Source organism: Lepisma saccharinum, chromosome 3 (assembly GCF_977018435.1).
Source record: "Lepisma saccharinum chromosome 3, izLepSacc3.1, whole genome shotgun sequence".
In the NCBI taxonomy this organism is placed as follows: domain Eukaryota; kingdom Metazoa; phylum Arthropoda; class Insecta; order Zygentoma; family Lepismatidae; genus Lepisma; species Lepisma saccharinum.
In genome coordinates, this window is record NC_139231.1 from 87,463,260 (window position 1) to 87,482,991 (window position 19,732).

Consider the following 19,732-nt stretch of genomic DNA (forward strand, 5'->3'; position numbering starts at 1 on the left):
TCCCCCTTCCCGGGTTGAAAGATTCACCCTGACGTTTGGCAAGTCTTGCGATGACTACGTAAAAATGTCACGCTTCGCCACTGTTCAGCAAGTATTAGTCTTACAGCTTCCAGATCAACAATGCTATATTCCTCTTCTGAGTTGCTGTAGTTTTCAACTTCTTTGTGAGGTGGAGGCACCTGGTGATGTTCACTCCAGGCCTTTGGCTTTGATCTTACTGTCAAAGTGATAAATCCACATATATATTTTAACAAATTTGGCACTCCTCTACAGCTTGAAATACAGTTAAAAACTCTGACTTACAACTACTCTGGTACATTTCTTGTAAGGTCTTAACTTTTGGAAAGCCCCCTTTTCAAAAGCAAGTGTTGGGTCAAGATGGAACTGCACACTGCCATACAAGACGTTACATTACTTACTTAATTTTATGTTGTTCCCTGTGGAACATAGGGCATCAACAAAGCATCTCCACCTGGTCCTACTGACAGCAATTCTCTTCACTGCATTCCAGCTCTTTCCTTCCTCCAAGGCCTCAGCGTGAACAGATCTTCACCATGTCTGCTAGGCCTTCCTCTTTTTCTTCTTCCCTGCGGGTTCCAGTCTAGTGCCTCTCTCTCGACAGCATAATTTTCCTTCCTCAATGTATGCCCTATCCAATTCCATTTTCACCACTTTATTTGTATGGACACCTCGGTTTCCATTTGCTTTTTGGATTCGTTGAGAAACATCCTGTGCAGCCCCTCCGTCTTTTGCCACCACACTACCCAGGTAAGTAAAGCTATCCACACTTTCAATAATCTCTTCACCAATATTAAACGGGTCTGTTTTTGTGGAGTTAATCCTCAGTGCCTTGGTCTTCTTGGAGTTAATCACAAGTCCTGCTTTTCTTGCACTTTCTATCAGATCTGCTAGTTTTGTTTGCATATCACCATGTGCTTCAGATAAGAAGCACAAATCGTCTGCAAAATCAAGGTCTTCTAGTCTGTTATTCAATCCCCATTAGATACCACGTCTTTTCCCTCCTATTACATTTCGCATCACTGCATTGATCACGATCAGGAACATTGTAGGTGATAATATACAACCTTGCCTAACTCCAGACTGCACATCTATTGGTTCAGATACACGGCCTTCATGTGTAACTCAACATGTATAATCACGATAAGTTTCTCGGATAAGATCAAGAATTTTTGTGGGCACTCCATATCGTTTCACTTCCTTCCACATTGCATTTCTGTTGACCGAGTCAAATGCTTTCTCGAAGTCAACGAAAACTGTATAGAGACGAGATGACCATTCTATACATTGCTCCAAAATTATCCGCAAGGTGTTAATTTGATCAATATAAGAGCGATTTGGTCGAAACCCTGCCTGTTCTCTTCTGAGTCTCAAGTTAACATGTTCCTTAATTCTGTTTAGGATAACTCTAGTGAAGATCTTACTCGGAATGGACAGAAGTGCTATACCTCTCCAGTTGTCACACTTTGATGTATCCCCTTTTTTCGGTAGCTTCACCAACAGGCCACTCCTCCAGTACTTAGGCATCACTCCCTCTATCCATATCTTCTCAAATAAGGGCTGCAACATATTTGCTGTGGTGTTATGTCATTTTTAATCACTTCCGGTGGTATGTTGTCGACACCAGCTGCTTTACAATTACGTACCTCTTTCAGAGCCTGTTTAATCTCTCCTACTGTTGGAACATCCGTCCTAATTCTTACACTGGGGCCAACATCACCATCATTATCATCTTCCTCTTCCCCCTGGTCTATCTGAGCATCCACAGAGCGATTAAGGGTTGTTGAAGTGCTCCTTCCAACGTTTCAGTTGGTCCTCAGTATTCGTAAGGAGGGTGCCATCTTTACTTCTCACTGGTCGATTTCTCTGCATCTGTTTCCTTGACAGAACTTTTGTGATGTTGTATAGTTCTTTAAGATTCCTCTTTTTTGCTGCTTCCTCCGCCTGCTGAGACAGATTGTCTACCCAGTTTCTTTGATCCCTACGAACACTCCTCTTTACTTCTCAATCCTTCTCTGTATACTTTGTTTGCAATTCTGCCTTCCTTGCCCTTGTCCTGCTTGAGTTCATTGCCTCCTTAATTACTTTTTGCTCATTAATTTTTTCCCAGGTCTGCAGAGACATCCAATCTTTTTTCCTCCTATCCTTGAAGCCCAGAAGCTTTTCACTTACTTCTGCGAAGGCAGATCGAATTTTTGTCCATTCTCTTTCAATTGTTTCATTCTGCTCACTTTCATCGGTCAATACTTGGAACCGATTTCTCAGTTCAATCCTGAAGGTTTCCTGGAGATTCTTATCCTTCAACTTACTAACATCATACCGCTTCCTTGTCTGTTGCATTCTCTTCTTCTGAGCTTGAATTTTCATTTTAAAGTTAGCCACTACCAAATGATGATCACTCCCAATGTCTGCACCTTTCTTGTTTCTTACATCCTGTAGCGAACGTCACCACCTCCGTCCAATTGCCACGTGGTCTATCTGGTTTTCTGTTCTATGGTCTGGTGATACCCACGTTACCTTATGGCATTTCTTGTGAGGAAATATAGTACCACCAATAACTAATTCATGGCTAGCACAGAAGTCTACAAAAAGTTGTCCATTCTCATTTCGCTCTCCTAAACCATGTTTACCCATGACATGCTCAAGGCCTTCATTGTCCTGCCCAAGCTTTGCGTTTAAATCTCCTCCAATTATTATGATATCCTTCCTTTTTTGCTTCTTTATTGTTTCATTGAGCTGTCTATAAAACTCTTGTTTATCTTCAGGTTCTGCTACTTCTGTGGGTGCATAACACTGTATCATAACGATGTCTCTGATATTGGTTTTGAAATGTGCCACAATTATCCTCGCAGACACTGGATACCATTGAATAAGGCTCCTTTTTGCTTCCTTGTCCATCAATATACCCACACCATCACGGCTCACACCCTCACCCTCAGGTCTTCCGGAATATATGAATGTAACTCCTTCATGGGTATTTACCTCTCCAAACTCTGACCATCTCACTTCACTTACACCTAGGATGCTCAGACAATAGATCTTCATGCAGGCCACTGCCTGCCGTAGTTTTCCACTCTCCCGCAGGGTTCTTACATTCCATATTCCAATTCTCGTTGTCCTTTTCAGGCCAAATGTCGTCTTAGAATCAGTTCGGCTTCCTCTTGTTCATGTTTCTTTAATAGTGTGATTTAAAGTGTGCAGGTTATTGGCCCACAGCACCCGATCTTGGTGATGGGGCTGCCACCTGAGCCTCCAAGCAGGCTAATTTTCTGTCGGGGTATTTTCCCCTAGTCTTTTAGGATCCCTCCTCTCCACAAGACAGTGGCTTTTTCTCATGTTACATGCCTTTTATTAACCACTGGACCTGTACATTCGCCAGTACTGCAGAACCATGTCAAGTATTTTTCTGATCATTTCGGGAGTAGTCACTGTCACACTAAGCCATGACTATCGGACAATAAAAAAAATAAAAAAAAACATTTTTACTATGCACCATCCCCTCGACTAGGATAATTTATGTAAAGCATCCCCTTCCCATTATTTTCCATGGATTGAACAAACATCCCCCAGTTAGGAATTCCACTTTGAGCACGGAAACTATTAAGAAATCAACTATCAAAATATGTAAATGCATTTAAGGATTGTTCCATCACTTCTGAAAATTTATTCCAAGAAGATATTTAATTCATTCATGAAAAATTGTAAGTAGTTTACATTAAAAATTTCCATCGTCTAATTGAGATTCAATCAGAGATGAATACAAGTGCCTTGTTTTTCATTGTAGGAATTTAATCACCTGTTTCCACAGAAAATAGTGGAGCTCCATGTGTTTCTCAACAGCATCTGTGTCAGACATTGCAAGATTGAAGCATAACACTTGAAAACAAGAGGAAAAATTAAGCAAAAGTAGTCCAAGACCACGATCTTGCTCCTGGTCTTCCCTATCCTACTACAGTGTTGTATACTCTAAGCTCCTGTCACTGAAACTAAAGAACTTGTATTCATGAATACAGACATACCTTATATTTCTTACCCAAAATATAATATCAAAATCTACTAACAATTCCATGACACAATAGGAAATGATCCGAACGTTTTTGACAGACTTTCATCACTTATTTCATGCACGAGCAACGTAAGTCCAAAAGCGGTAAGCTGGGGCAAATGCAAACAGAGAATCACTCCTCTCTCCTCGGCAGAGAACCAACATAGTCAAAAAGGCAGCATGAAAACATATAAAGTATAGCAGAATTGTGGCCTCAAATTATGAAAACACTTTATCATTTCATAGAAAATGCAGAGAGCAACAAGTACATGAAATATTCTCTGAGAATTTCGAAAAAATTCTATGCAAGCGGTGCTTGCCCCATCTTTAGTGCACATTTCTGATGAAATGAAAGGGAATCCAGGAAAAGTTTTAGTATAATTTTTCCCTAAATTTTGATGTTATCTTTTACTGCAATTCAGTGTAATTTTTCATGGTACAGGGCAAAATTTAGTGTTATTAATAGGGAGAGGATTTCTAGTCCCATACCTACTTTTCTTTTCTTTTTGCTATGTCCTAGATGTATGCTATTTAGAGATCCTTGCGTTTCATGTACACAGCACCCCTCTACTGAAATTCTATAGGACCTAAAATGCCTAAATGAATCATAAATTCCTATAAATACCTAAAAGCCCTGTTTGTGCCTAAAAACTGCCTTTTAAAACTTCCGTGTACATTTGAAAATAACTTTTATTGTAAGAATAACCCTTAAATTCCACCACAAAAGTTTGAGACCCTTAAACCTGGAGACCTTGAACAAATCAGAGTGGTAAAAGAAGCAATGCAACAGCAAGGGGTGTCACGAAATTGGAAAAATATGGAGTGAGATTGACTGAATGAGGCATTCTCCGTTGTTGAACACTGTACTTCCCAGGGAATTAAAGGGATCATGGGTGTAGCATACCACATATTCAGGCAGTTTTGAGATGGAATCCTAGCTAAAAATATTAAAAAAAAAAAAAAAAAATACCACAACCGGTGTTATTCCCGGCCTCCAACAGTGTAAGATTGCTGGAATTTTCCAAGAATACATTCATCCATTTCCCCCATTGACAAAACAGTATAGGTGGAGGGGAAATTACAACTGCCCTAGAACAGTTGCTGTTCATCAAGGAGAAAAGACCACTGCAAACCTGCCTTCAGTTTGAGTTTTTTGTGTTGAGTCCACTTTATGCACAGATAGGCTAATCAGAACTGGAACTACAGTTTAAATTGGGATCCAAACCACTATGTGCCTCTGCTGGGTATTGAACCCAGGACCCCTTGAATACAAGGTGAGGACATTTTACCACTATGCCATACGGGAGGCCTAAATCTGCCTTGGGAATCAGCAGCAGTTGCATTTATGAAGTTTGAATCAATAACTTCCTGAAGCATTGAGAGAAGTTTCTTCATGAACTAGTGCCTACTCATGGACAACCGGAAGAAATTCACCATGGAGAACATTGAAAAACACATGGTGGTGCTGTACTTCAAAATAAGAGATTTTGTACTGGACAAATTGTATCCTTTTTATAATCAAAGAAGAGAATTCATTGCACAGAAAATATAGTGTCTTTTTGTATACAAATGGCATCTAAAACTAGTTATTTCGTAAAATTATTATTAATTAATAATTATACCTATTAATTTGTTATAAGCACCTAAAAGTCATAAAATAGAGTTCATAAAGACCTAAATTCCTCCTTTTTAGCACCTAAGAATCGGTTCCCTAGTTATTAATTTAAAATCATTGTTATTTTTACATGTATTTTTACTGTTCCTTCTATGCTTAAGATTTTCACATTGCTTTAGTTAGGAAAACTGACATAATTTTTAGTTTTAATGACAAGAAAAAATAAGGCTTACCTTTGTGAGAAATTACCAAATTCCTTGAATTTGGAAAACTATTTTATCTCATCAGCCACTAAATATAAAATGTTTATTGAAGGATATCACCCAAATCTTTGAACACAATCATATTTCCACTTTCACCCTCACAGAATTTTTTTTTTTCAAAAATTGCATTCTTAAATTCCACTTTTCAGTTTGCAATAACACTGATGGTATTCCACATATCATAGTAAATGTTCACAGTATTCACTCGCATCACTTCCTATACAAAACAAACTTCTAAACAGAAAGATTGTAGTTTATTCATTCACTCTAATGGAAAATTTTGCTTTAGCAGAGGCTTCTACAGTCCATGACCATGTACTCATTGTCTTCTTTACTTCTTTTAGATTTCTTGAGGCCTCCAAGGACAGAAAATTGCCAATTTGTTTCACCCACTTTACTTTTCATCTCTTTGAGCCTCTCACTACCATTATGCTTAATTGCAGAATCCTTCAGCACATGTGTTATTTTGCAATTGCAGTGTGAACAAATTCATATACTGTTATCTGAAGCATAATGTCCTTCAGAAGCAAACTCTCATGCACAATGAAATGCATTTACTACTGGCTTTGACATGCTCTAAAGAAGTGGGAAGTCAGGATCTTTAAAAGAGGAACTATTATTAGTAGTCAGCCCTAATTTTGCCATATTTTCCTGCATTTATCGTTCTTGTTTTTTAGGATTTTAGGAACACTGACCCTGCATCCCCTTTGGGCATGACACTGCTCTTAAGTACACCACCAGAAGGAAAAGGAAATGCAAGACGATGCACAAACAATGCAGCCTCAGAGAACAGTGATTCTTTGATGTGTCTGACAGACTAAAATTTTCCTAGCAATGCTAAAAATTCCATCTCCGATCTCGAAATACAGTTTTGTGTACACACCCACACCTCGAACGACCTCCAACGCAACACAACACATGTTTCTCCCTGAAAATTTTCCCACTCCTACATAACTTTCCTTCTGGAAAGATCCCCGCAATGAATTCTATTTCAGGACGAGCACTGTCAGTCACGTCACTGACTATGTGTTGAAGATTTAGCTAATAAAATTGTGCATAATTCCAAACACCAGCAATAATATATATGTATATACATATATGTATGAGGGCCAAACTGAAAGTGATGAGCAACTATTTTTTATGAAGCGAGTTTTGGTTTTATTAAAGAAAAACATACTACATCATAATCTACAAACTTTTCTTTACTTTTCAACAAAGTATTAATTTCTTTGCATGCATTTTTTCCCACCGTTCTGGATGCTTGAAAATACCCTTACGTAGAACTCCGTTCCAGCTGCTTGCAGGCACTGACGCACTGATCTCTGTATGTTCTCCGTCATCTAATAACGTTGGCTTTGTAACTGTTCCTTCACAAAACTGAACAGATGATAGTCTGAGGGTGCAATGTCGGAACTGTAGGGAGGGTGAGGCAGAAGTTCCCACCCCATTTTCCCAATTTCCTCCATGGTGTACTGAGCAGAGTGTGGGCGTGCATTATCGTGTTGAAGGATGATTTTCCTTCCAGGACATTTATCCTGCAATGTACGACAGAGCTTGTGAAGTGTTTGGATATAACGTCGAGCATTTATGGTTACCCCAGGTTCAAGAAAACTAACCTGAATGCAGCCCTCTGTATCCCAGAAGACAGTAGCCGTAACTTTTCCAGCAGACAGCACTATCATTGCTTTACTTTATGCCATCAACGTGGAATGGTGCCTTTACATGCTCTGCCGCTTTGTTTCCGGTTCCATATGATGGAACCAGCTTTCATCACTGGTCACAATAGTCAATAAAAAATCATCGCTGTCATTGCAATATCTCTGAAGAAGTTCTCGAGCGGTGTTTATTTGCTGCACTTTGAGGTCTGCCACCAATAAACGTGGGATCCTGCGACAACAAATTTTTCGATAGCCTAACCTTGCAATCATTTCCTTCACTGTACTGTATTTCGTGGAGGCAGTTTGTGGGCGACCACTCCGAAGCTGATCTTTGATGCCCAAGTTTCCATCTTTAAAATGTTTTACCCATCTTCTAGCACCCATGCATAGATCTCCATACGCATGCTGAAGTATTTTCTGATTTTCAGCAGAAGGAATTTCCTCTTTAACAAGGAATTGAATCACAACAGGTTGTCGAAACGAAACATCACTGTCAGCCATTTCGAAACAAGTGCCTGTGCTCACACGATCAAAACAAATGACGTCACACTACCTCGATGTTTTCAGTAAAGTCTGTATTTGGCAATGATTTACTTCGTTTGCATATATTGATGGATTCTGATTTTTGAAAATAGTTGCTCATTACTTTCAGTATGACCCTCGTATATAAAATTTAACTCCAAAAATCATATAAAGGTGATAATTTTAGCAACAAAACTAATTTTTATATGTAACATACCGTCTAGGCTGGTAACATATACATCCAATGTATGTACAATGACAAACATTTTGTGGAACACCCAAATGATTCATCAAAGCCCTTTTTTGCTTTATATTTTACTCCCACCTTCTTGCTTTATGGAATAATGATGTAAAAATTAGATATAACATGAAATAAATTCAGGATAGTAAATTATTACATTTGCCACCACATAATGTAAAAAAAGAAAAAGAAGGAGACATCTAAAAACTTGAAATGATACTTACAAGTGGTTCAAGTTTAATTCTTCTATTTGACATCTTTCGATTGGTTCAATTTTAATTCTTCTACTTGACATTTTAGGACCATCTCCAGTTCCTTTTTTCACAGATAGCAAGAAATTAAACATTAAAAGTTTTTAACTTTTAAAGTGATCAAAAAGATTAAAAGAAGAGAAATAGCAAGAGCTATTTTCCTAAATCAAAAGGTACATCACAATATAACGATTTCATGCTTTTAGGCATGTTTTCTATTTTACATTAACAACAACGGTTCTGTAAAAAGTGGAAGACCACAAATGATGTTTGATAATTCATCTGTATAGTAAATGAAAAGGATAAATTCAATAAGAAAATTAAATATGTTCTTACATATGGTTAATGTTCCAAAATATTAATGTTTTGGTAAAGGAAAACTGTTTAAAAGCTTAAAATGGGAAGGTTTGAAATTTGCAGCATACTGTCACAAATAGTTGGGGATAAAAAAAATTATAGGTCCACATGAAGGTTTCTGGAAATGGGACTCCATCAAAACATTTTTAGCACAGGAACTACATAAGACATAAATATCTTTTCATTTTCTTATTGTGGAATGGTGGTTTTGTGAGCATTCAAGAAAGTGTTAAACAAAGATGAAATCACTAGCACATAACACATATTTGTGATTCTACTAATATTAAATCATGGACATATATGCAGCCAAATAAAGATAAATAATTGGAACTCAATAATACAGGTTTACAATCAGCTTCAGTAATTGAAATTTCTAATCTGCACTAATAAAACCTGCAGACCTTAACATACAAAAAACAAAAGGTCCATGTGACTTGTGAAAAGATATTATTGGCCAGGATTTTGGTCCAACTCTGATTTTGGAACCAAAACTAAGGTAGTCCTGAATGAAGGTAGTTATTTCTTAGCAAATAATAAAAACGTTATATTCTTATCACACCCTGTCAACTTTCTTAAAATTGCTTGACTAGAGTATACTGAAATGTATTTGGGATTATCATTACTATTATTACTTTTTTAAATCAGGCTATCTTCTGTGCTGCATATAATAGACATTGTTTCTCTTCTAGTACTTTATTATAGTTTTTTTCTGGTTTGCACATAATTGAATGAACATTTATTGAATACCAAAAAAGTTCTTACGACCAGCTGACAAAAAAAAGTCCCTGATCATTATTTTTATGTATATTATTATTGACAATGGTACGCATAAACTTACACAGGCACTGTAAATGCAAAGATGTATAACCACGATCTAATCCTTATCTTTATGCAAGTTCTGCAGAAGTACATCAACTGCATATTATGCAACAGTATACAAGTACCATATTTGCCAGCGTAGAATGTGTACATGTACACATTCTTGAGGAAAAAGCTTTACCACTGAATTTATAATTAATTTACACTATTTCAAATATAAAGTAACATGTAGGTCTACTTTTAACAAATAACTTACCTAATCTAACCAGAAAAGAATGCATTTTAATATTCTTCATCGCACACCGCAAGCTAGCAAGAAACAAATCGTCTAACTCAGAACAGAGAAAATGTCCAGAAATGAAGGTAATCAAAAACTTAGTATCGATGCATAAGATGCACCCTGTTTTTCAGACCTATTTTTAAAGGGTAAAAGTTGTTTTATACACCTGCAAATATGGTTATTTTCTTATTTAATTTTGTAGTTTTTTTGTGGGGGCTCCGCACTCTAAATACCTCCTTGCAGAGGAGGTAAGCTGGCTGCATTTACCATATTCTACATCTGTATATCATTTGTATAATGCAGATTTTTAGTAAAAGTCCATTAATTATAAGTTTCCTCTGTTGAGAGGATGGCAACAAACGGAGGACTGTCTTTAATTTCCTCACCATTTATGGTAGTCATCGACATACAAAGCTCTCCTTCCTGCAAGTCAAAGGAATTCATTTACCGAAATTCTTGAATGTAACTACAATGTACAAAAGCATTTCATTTGTTCTGCTTGTTATGTGTAAATCAGATAAAGTTGAACCTGATGACATGCAAACAAGAAGTTCTTTCCCATAAAATTTAAGCAAAAATGACCAATGTATATTAAAATTTGACCAAGACACAAACCCAAATTATAAGGTAAAAGAACATTTGAATAGCCCCTGTGGGAAATTCAATGTCAAGAACTAATTGCAATACCATTGGGAAAGAAATGAATAGATAAAACTGCACTACAAAAAAGCTGGTTCATTTAGTATATGTAGTTCAGCCGATGGGAAATGTAGTAGTAAGCGAACTGTCCATCAATGTGTTCATTTGCTGTTCTACAATGTGAGGGCAATTAATTGAAATAAAAATGCCACTAAGCACAGAGTAAATTGATTAGGATGTAGAATAAGTGACACACGAGCTGAGGTTACAATGAGAGCATTGAAAAAAATCCTGATCATATTTAGACCACTGGTCACCATGGTACCTTCATTGTCCTTGGCCTGGCATTCATTGTGATGGTCGTGTCAAGTCTTTACCTGACCACTTTCATGCTACAATACATGACCAAAACAATTCTCTCCTTCATGCACACTCCTGTCATCTTTCACTCCCCTTGCAATCTTTTTGCAGACTCAGACTACCGCAGGAAGCTGGTTTGCTAAATAATCAATAGTTGTACTGGCTGGTGACACCTCCACTTTCCTTGGTCTCATTTTCAATATTCTCAGGCATTTCATAATAGGGAATATTATAAGAGAGAGGTAAAGGGATTATAACTTCCTTTCTTTAGGAAATTTGAGCTAATGGAGGAGGTATGCCACTAGTCCATCTGGTACCATTGACCCCTCTGTACCCCCGGAAACTGAAATATTTTGCATGGTTTATGAAGATTTTGTTGTTTATAAACGTTTTCAATTATTTTAAGCTTGCGAAAATGTGTTATTGTGAAGTAAAGTATGTCTGTTCAGTGGCAACTCGTGGTTTTCTCGGAATGTAGAAAGAAGTTATGGTAAACTGAGGAAGGTTTGAAAAATGTGTTCCATTACAGTCACACGTATCGCTTGTACTATCCTTTGCATTTAGAATGTTAGCTGCGGACCCATGCACAAGGTATGGCAAGGGACCCTTGTTCCTCACTTTGAACTATGAAATATTTAAATGTGAACCTAAACAAACAGATGTAATAGAGTAAATTTTCTCCCAAAATTGTTTAAAATGGTGCAACAAACGACATGGGTTCAACATACAACTTAAAAAGGTTTGAGAAAATTGTATACCCCCAACTTTCTACAGATTTCCTACCATAAAATTTCCTGACGAACTAAATCGGGCAGGATGAAGAAAATATAGAGGATGGATCGTGGCATGGTTGTAAAAAAGCAGCTGAATCGGGATACTTCCTTTTGTTTGAAACATGTCTGCTGGTGAAGTAGAAATACGATTTGGACATAATTCTATTTCAATTTCCTGAAAACATATTCCTTTTAATTCGATTTCCCTCTCTCCCAGGAACTGGCATTTGCAGATTATGCTAAATTTTACCATTATGCCAAAAGCAGGGTGCAAAGTGTCAACAAAGACCTAACTGTGCTTGGTTTAGTACCATTTTGCTGGGGTTGGCATCGCTGATTGAGAAAAAACTTGCTGGTTCCTCAGCCTTTGCAACCACCTACCCCCCTTCCTTCACTACTCCTTCTACCCCTCACCCATCTGTCTGTAGGATGACCACCGATGTTCCTCAGCGAGCGCCAGCAAGCCTGTAACCATCCTCTTTCGGCTGTTGGTAGAATGAGCGAGAGCAGTCAACTCTTGACAGTAGCTAACCTAAGCAATCGTACGTACATTGCGCTCATAATTTTATAACATGCATTAAACTCCTAAAAGGTAGAGAACTCGAAATAAATATAAACGAACTGTAGGAAGTTTCTCACTTACCCTGTGTCTGTTACCTTACAATGAAGTAGAACAGCCCGAAGGCTTTGCAAAAATTAATATAGCACCCAACATGACATTCTACAGCAGCAGCTATAATTTTACGCCATTAGGTTAGGATTGCTGAGTTTGGGACTGATAGTTATTTTCACATGTTCTTTCGCTATTTGAGTGTGTATACTTAAACAGTTTTTACTAGTACACAACTGCAAAAATAATCCAAAATAGCAGGCTTTTACTTACGGGGGCCATACTTTGGGATAAAATATCTCGGTTAATTGTGTTTTCCACATTGAAATCTGCCGATTAAAACAAAAAATTCAACATACCTAATTATCAAGGGGGTACAATGCTGACAAAAAAAAGGTATATCAAAATACTAACTACGAACTCTCATAAAAAAACATCAGAATAATATCTCAATTATTAATGAATACCTACCTCTCTTCCTTGCAACCAGAATTCGATGTCACATGGTACTGCTTGTACCCATGGATTCGTTGTTACTTAAATTATTTCCTGCAAGAATAAATATATAATTTTTAATCGTTCAAGTGGTAACTTTTATCTAAATAACACAATACTCAGTAGTAAAAGTATTCAGTAACATCATCAGAAACAGCACATGTGGCTATACATAAAGTATACAAAGAATCTAATTCATATTAAAACAGCACAATGTTACAATGTAAGTTAAGCATGTGAATGGTTTTGTTGCCACTGCAGGAGTCCAGAGAATTTTACTGGGTAACAGTTCAGATTGTTTTGTGATTCTTTCAAATTCTATCATCGTAGAATTTTGGCGATAATTGTCATATGAAATTTGAACCTTCTTTAAAGTAATGAGCACTGTTTTTTACGAATAGCTGTGGCCAAGTACAGAATTATATAGGAGTATATGGAAGTGAAAAACCAGTGTCAAGGAAACATGCAGTAAGTAATCACTAAAACTTCGTATTATGTGTCAACAGATGTAAATCAAAATCTAACCATATAAAAATTACATATGTAACATGATGAAATCGTGGTAAAAATTCGATACGGTCCCAACGGATTTCTTCATTTTTACACAAGAAACTACTTACGGAAATGAGTTTCTGTAGCATTTAGAAGTTCATGTATTTTTGAACAGAAATATTTCTCCAACGCACAATTGTCATTCCTTTCATTTCCTTGCACTACGTGAACCAAATGTTGTGAATGTTCGATGACGTAACTCCCTGTCAGTGTTTCCAACCACGCCGTTTTTTGCAAGAAGTTGACAATTTTAACTATGTTTGCCTAACGTAACTGAACCTAACCTTGCATGGTTTGTGTGGCTATCTGTGAATGGTTTGTGGGGCTAAGTGTGCATGGTTCGTAGGGATTTTTCGGTTTCCGGGGCTATTCGTGCATGGTTCGTGGTGATTTTTTGGTTGACAAGGTTGGAAACACTGCATACCCAATGATGATGTACCATGCTAGTCAAACTGTCTCGCCATATTGTGTCTTACGGAAGCGAAATAAGGAACAACAATAATTACTCATGTCACAAATTGAAATTATTTTCGTGAAAAAGCAAAATACCACCTTGAAGAATCTTTCGTAATGCAGAATAGGTAAGTACGAATGTTAAAAATGACTAAAGAAACGATAATCAAGGGGTCCCGGGTTCGATACCCAGTGGAGGCACAGTGGTTCGGATCCCACTTTAAACTGTAGGTCCAGTCCCGATTAGCCTTACTGTGCATAAAGTGGACTTAAAACAGCAACTCAAACCAAACCAAACTAAAGAAACGAGTGAGAGGTGTTGGGAGCATACCGAAGTTTTACCGAAATCGCAATACTTTACTGACGTAAATAGCAGTTTCCTGTCAAATGGTCAAATGATCAGTGTTAAACAAGTATCATGAGGCCACCTGAGAAGCTACTTGAAATAAATAGTGCTGGACTCTGATCTCAAAAACCAGAAAACAACAGCAATGGGATTTGATATGCTGACGATTCGTAATCCAATGAAAACCCTGCTTGGCAGGCCTTTTGCCCTGAAGGGACTGTTCTACAATGGAGTTTAGTAGACTTGCTGTTTTTTTCTGCACAAGTGGTACACCCCATTCTTGTACATTAAAAATTTACATTCTAAGATGCATTTTTTTTTTTGTACATACATAGTTTTAAAAATTATGTAGGCTAGTTCTTCAACTTGGCAACCTACTTGACTGAAATAGACACGCAAAAAAGTATAGTCACATTTTGCAACTGTTCCTTTTAAATACCACAACAAAACCTTGTACTTTTTAGTAATGTATTATTAATTTGGTAACAGTTCGTTATATCGGAGACACATTAAAATCGGATATGTTGTCTTTCGCATGGTTCGTACTTACCAATTGTGTATTGCGGAACATAGTTCAAGGTGCTATTCTGCTTTTTACACGAAAACAAACACAATTTTTCAGATATAGAGTGATTTTTTTGATTCCCTTATGTAACACACAATATGGCGGTGCACATTTTGACTCATGTTCTGGGTATGCAGGGTTTCCAACCTTCTTCACCGAAAAAACCTACTATCGTGTTTGTCACGTGTGAAAATTTTACATTATGCACGGGTAGCTGATGGATAACCTGAGTAGCTGACGGATAGCCCCACGAATCATTTCGTTTGGCAAGCATAGTGAAAAAAAAGGGCAAGCATAGTGAAAAACAAGGGGTTGAAACACTGACAGGGGCTTACGTCATGAAACGCATGCCGCATGCAGTTCACATAGCGAAAGCAATGGCAATTGTGCGTCCGAGAGATATTTCTCTCTAAAAACTTCAGAGGAAGCCAAATGTGGGAAAATTAAGAGTTTATACAATGAGCTAGAACAACTCGTCACTCACAATTCCACAAATTTATATTCTGAGAAGGGAACCGTGTCTGACACAATACTAAAACAGCCTATCTTAAAACAAAAACTCAAACAAAACTAAAACAGCTTTTGTTCAAGCTGAACATTCTCTATTCATTGATCTACAAGTTACATACTTCAGATTTCTAAAGAATGCATTATAAATTCCAGTTCTTATTTTAATAGTACTTGTGTTCCACAATCTACAATTGTACCCGAAGCGGATTTGAACTACATAACTAAAAATCAGTTGGTTTAACCCTTTCAGGTACACAAGTAAACTGTAATTGATATTTATGATATGTATTACTTTTTGTATACCTTTTGGATTAATTTGGACAATTAAACTAAAATTTTTCACAAATATGTATATCAAATATGAAATAATTGTTGGGACACATTTGTCCCTATGTACGTTAAAGGTAACAAATAACATAATATATGCGAAATTAAGCAACACCTTGATACAAAATTATTTTTCACTTCAGAATGCAATATTATATATCAAATTATTAGGAAACTCATGAACATTGTATATTTACGCATGAAATTCTTGGAAACAGTTGCGATCTCACACAACATACATATACATTACATATTGAGCACATGTTTTTCGTAAGATTTTCTAGTTTCTTTTAGCACAATTCACACAGCGTTTCCATTTTTGTACTTTTGTCATGTAATGCTCTGGAGGTTTAGGAGGAAATTGACTCTCAAGCCTCTTTTTGGTACTTACTGTCATTGGCAATGATCTCTTTATGTTCGAATACTGTCCAATCAACTTTCGAGCAATGCTTTGGCGAAACTCTAGTGAAGTCATTGACTTTCCTGATTCTGTGCACACACTTTTGAAAAGCTTGCTATACACTATGTAAGAATTATTAATTCCAATATCAATCAAAAAATGACCTGAGGTAGTACTTAATTTTTACCTTACGGTCAACTTCATAAGTAACTCTTTTCTGATCCATACGGTCGACACCTCCCATACACTCATTGTACTTTCTGACCATCAAAGGGCAAGGAACATTTATTTTCTCAGAATTACCTTGAATGCGTCTTTTTACATTTACTATTGGGATTGGTGATATGAAATTAGATAAAAGATACACTGGCCTATTGTCCATCCACTTGATGCAAGACATACCATTAGTGTTCACTGCATAAATATCCCCTCTCTTCATTTCTTTGTCTGTTGGGAAGTTTTTTGGCATGTTTTTTTCTGTTTGTGCGTACAGTACCACAAGCTTTTATGTTCTCTTCTGCTAGAATGTACTGTAGAACAGGTGAATTAAAAAAGTTGTCCATATAAATTTCACAATCAAGACCACAAATGGATTTTGTTAACTGCAGTATCACTCTCTCTCCAAGACCCACTTCTGCATGACTTGCCCCTTTCTTCCCTGTGTATAGGTCAAATTCATACAGGTATCCAGTTTCTGATTTACACCTGCAACTCATTTTGAAACCCCACTTTAGGTTTGTTCTTTATATACTGTTTCATAATGTTATGTCCTTTGAATTTGACCATGTGTTCATCTATTGCCTGGGTTTTAGATGGACTCAAAGCAGCTTGGGAGCTCTTATTTAGATAGTCCATTACTGCTCTCACCCCGTCATACATTGGACTATTTATGTTTGGTTGAGCCTCATTATTTGAGAAGTGCAAATACTTCCTAATTTCTTCAAAACGATGTAAAGGCATTACTTGTGAAACATAAGGAACACTTAGATCAGGTTCCGTTGACCAATAACTTCTAATAGTAGGTAGAACATGTTGACGCATTATTACATTCATACCTAAGAAGGATTTCATTTCTGCACTGTTTATAACAAAAACCACCCCGTTTTGCTGAGCATATCGGCAAGTTTCCTCGACTATCAATTTGATTAGCTCATTGAAATTCATAACGGAATTGAAAATTTCAATTGGTTTTGGGACACAACCACTTTCTTCTACATTGAAACCAAGAACTTTCCCATAATCAAAATTTTCATTAATACTAAATTTCCTTGGCTTGTGACTTCTATTCCACTTAAAATCTGGAACACTGAAAGCACTATGTGACTCAGGGTTTTGAACAGCTCCATGAGGACTTTCAGACTTAGGGTCCATAGAATTCAGCTTGACGTCCGAAACTGTCAATCCCTCTCTTGAACAAGTAACTGCAGGTTCAGGATCGTCTATGATGACATTAGTTTCTCCTGCATCAATGTCTTCTATTAAAAATAATTGATCCTCTTCATCTTCATTGCCACTGTCTTCAGCTTGTAAAACTTGCACGATTTCTTCACCAGAAACAAGAAATTCACGTTGCTTTGATATCTTTCTGGGACAATATAATATAAAAATACGTTAAGAATATAACATTTTATTACACACACACATATACGCAATATATATTTTATGTAGATACAATTCAAAACTTTTCTTTACAAAGAAATGTTGTTTTTTCGAATTTGTAGAATTACCTACAAGCATGCAGAAAGTTACCTTTGTGGTAGGCCTACATAGGGACATATATGTCCCAATCAGTTTCTGAGCCTGTAGTTCTTTCAGGTGCACTGCAGGTAATCAGAAACTCATCAAAATATGTTGTACAAACATTAATAATTACAAATACCAGAATTGTATTTGTGAATTAGAAAACAATTGCAAGATATTTTACGAAACATAATCCAAAATGCAAGGCTATATACTTGCCACATTTAGATGCTTCTAAAACAGTATAAATAATACGTGTTGACGACAAAAACACTTGAAACTAATAATATATATCTAGGAAGAAACAATAATAATATTTGCGTCCATGTAACCCCTATCATATGAAGAATGTGGATAAAATAAGGCATGGGACACATATGTCACATGTACCTGAAAGGGTTAATAGAAAAAACAGCTGTACATTATCGTGGTACAACATAAGAAAATAGATTCAAACGAACATTTTAAAATATATATATATACACATGTAAATGGGCACTTAAATCTCACAATGCGTCATTTGTATGCTTCTGTAATCTACTTTTAATAGTAATTTTGGATCGTTCGCAAGCTACCCTTTCAACGTTTTTTCAAGAATGAAAATTGGTTTATTGGAATTGAAATGTTTGCGCTAAATGTAACACCGGTGGGCGTACACTCATGATCTAGACCTTGATCCTGAGACTAATCTTTCGGCCGATGCTTATCTGTTTAGTGTCTTCATAGTGTTCTCAAATACTGTAGAATTCGTGGCGCAGAATAAAGATGCAACACTTACGTATGTTTCGTGCTCACAAATGCATCTCCCAATACAAAATTGTACGTTTTATGTTATAATTTCCTTTTCATTATACTTCCACACGACTTTTGTTTACACCTGCAAGGTGGCAGCAGCGTACAAACAACAAGCAGAATTCCTTCAGACGAAATATTTTCAGAAGAATTCTAATTGCACGTTATGCAAACACCGGTAGTTTATCTGTTGAAAATGTATGCATGACTTGTCATTTCGAGCAAAAACTGCAAATACAATTAGAAATTAGGGAAAGTTGTTATGACCAACAACCCTGCTTCGATTTAATCGGTAACGGAAACTACAGGAGGTGAAGCCAGAAGGGGGCGAATAACCTACGACGCGTTTAAAAGGGTCAGGCAAGCACGTATCCAGGAATTCCTTTCAGGGGGGGGGGGGCTGAACAACATTTTTAACGGGTACAGATAGAACCTCACAATTGTATGTTTATGGCCAGTGGTGGCAATTTGGTTCCAAAACGGGGAGGGGGGCAAGGAAATCGTCACCACTGTTTAAGGCTCCATTTTAATCAGAACGTGGAATCGGGACATACTTTACCAATCGACTCCTCTGTTTCCATGCACTAACTTCATGTGCAGGAACTATTTGGTCCATTTCTTCTCATCAGGCATCAAACCACCTGTGTACGTCAACGGCAAAGATAATGGTATGCAAATTGTCCACCGCTATTTTCATTACTTTTTGTTCTACATCCTGTGTCTTTTAAGGAAAGAAACTATTGTTGGTTCGAAGCAGGCATTGTTCTTTGCTTATTGAAGTCATTATTTCAATTTGTTGTTATCATATCGTGTAATTCAGACCGAATGAAAATGGTGGTGGAAAATAGGGGTGTGCGGGATCCGAAAAGTCGGAAGCAGGATCGTAAAAAAATTTCCATTCCCGATCACTATTTTTCGGGATCCCGAGCAGTCGGGAAATACCGAATGGTAATTTTTAGAAGTCGTTAATTCTTGACGTTTTCTGGAACTTATCGAAATTTGTTCGTTCTTGTACCAGAAATGCGAAAACAATCACTTAAAGTGAAAATGACGTGTAGAATTCGAGATTTCCAGAGCTTCGGAAAATTTTGGACATTTCCC

At 37.0% G+C, this 19,732-nt stretch overlaps 1 protein-coding gene across 3 annotated transcripts in view; it reads right to left on the minus strand.

The window, feature by feature from the left end:
• Window positions 1–18,723, minus strand: part of ERR (estrogen-related receptor) — a 194,734-nt gene extending 176,011 nt beyond the window's left edge. For 2 of the 3 annotated variants that reach the window (XM_083118981.1, XM_083118979.1), the window contains exons 1-3: window positions 18,618–18,723; window positions 12,923–13,000; window positions 8,587–8,677 (exon numbers count right to left, since the gene is read on the minus strand). In XM_083118981.1, coding sequence (XP_082975107.1) covers window positions 8,587–8,619 — 33 coding nt within the window. In that variant the 5' untranslated portion in view covers window positions 8,620–8,677; window positions 12,923–13,000; window positions 18,618–18,723. The remainder of the gene's footprint in view (window positions 1–8,586; window positions 8,678–12,922; window positions 13,001–18,617) is intronic. The other variant, XM_083118982.1, reaches the window with a different exon arrangement.
• Between the last annotated feature and the right edge of the window lie 1,009 nt (window positions 18,724–19,732).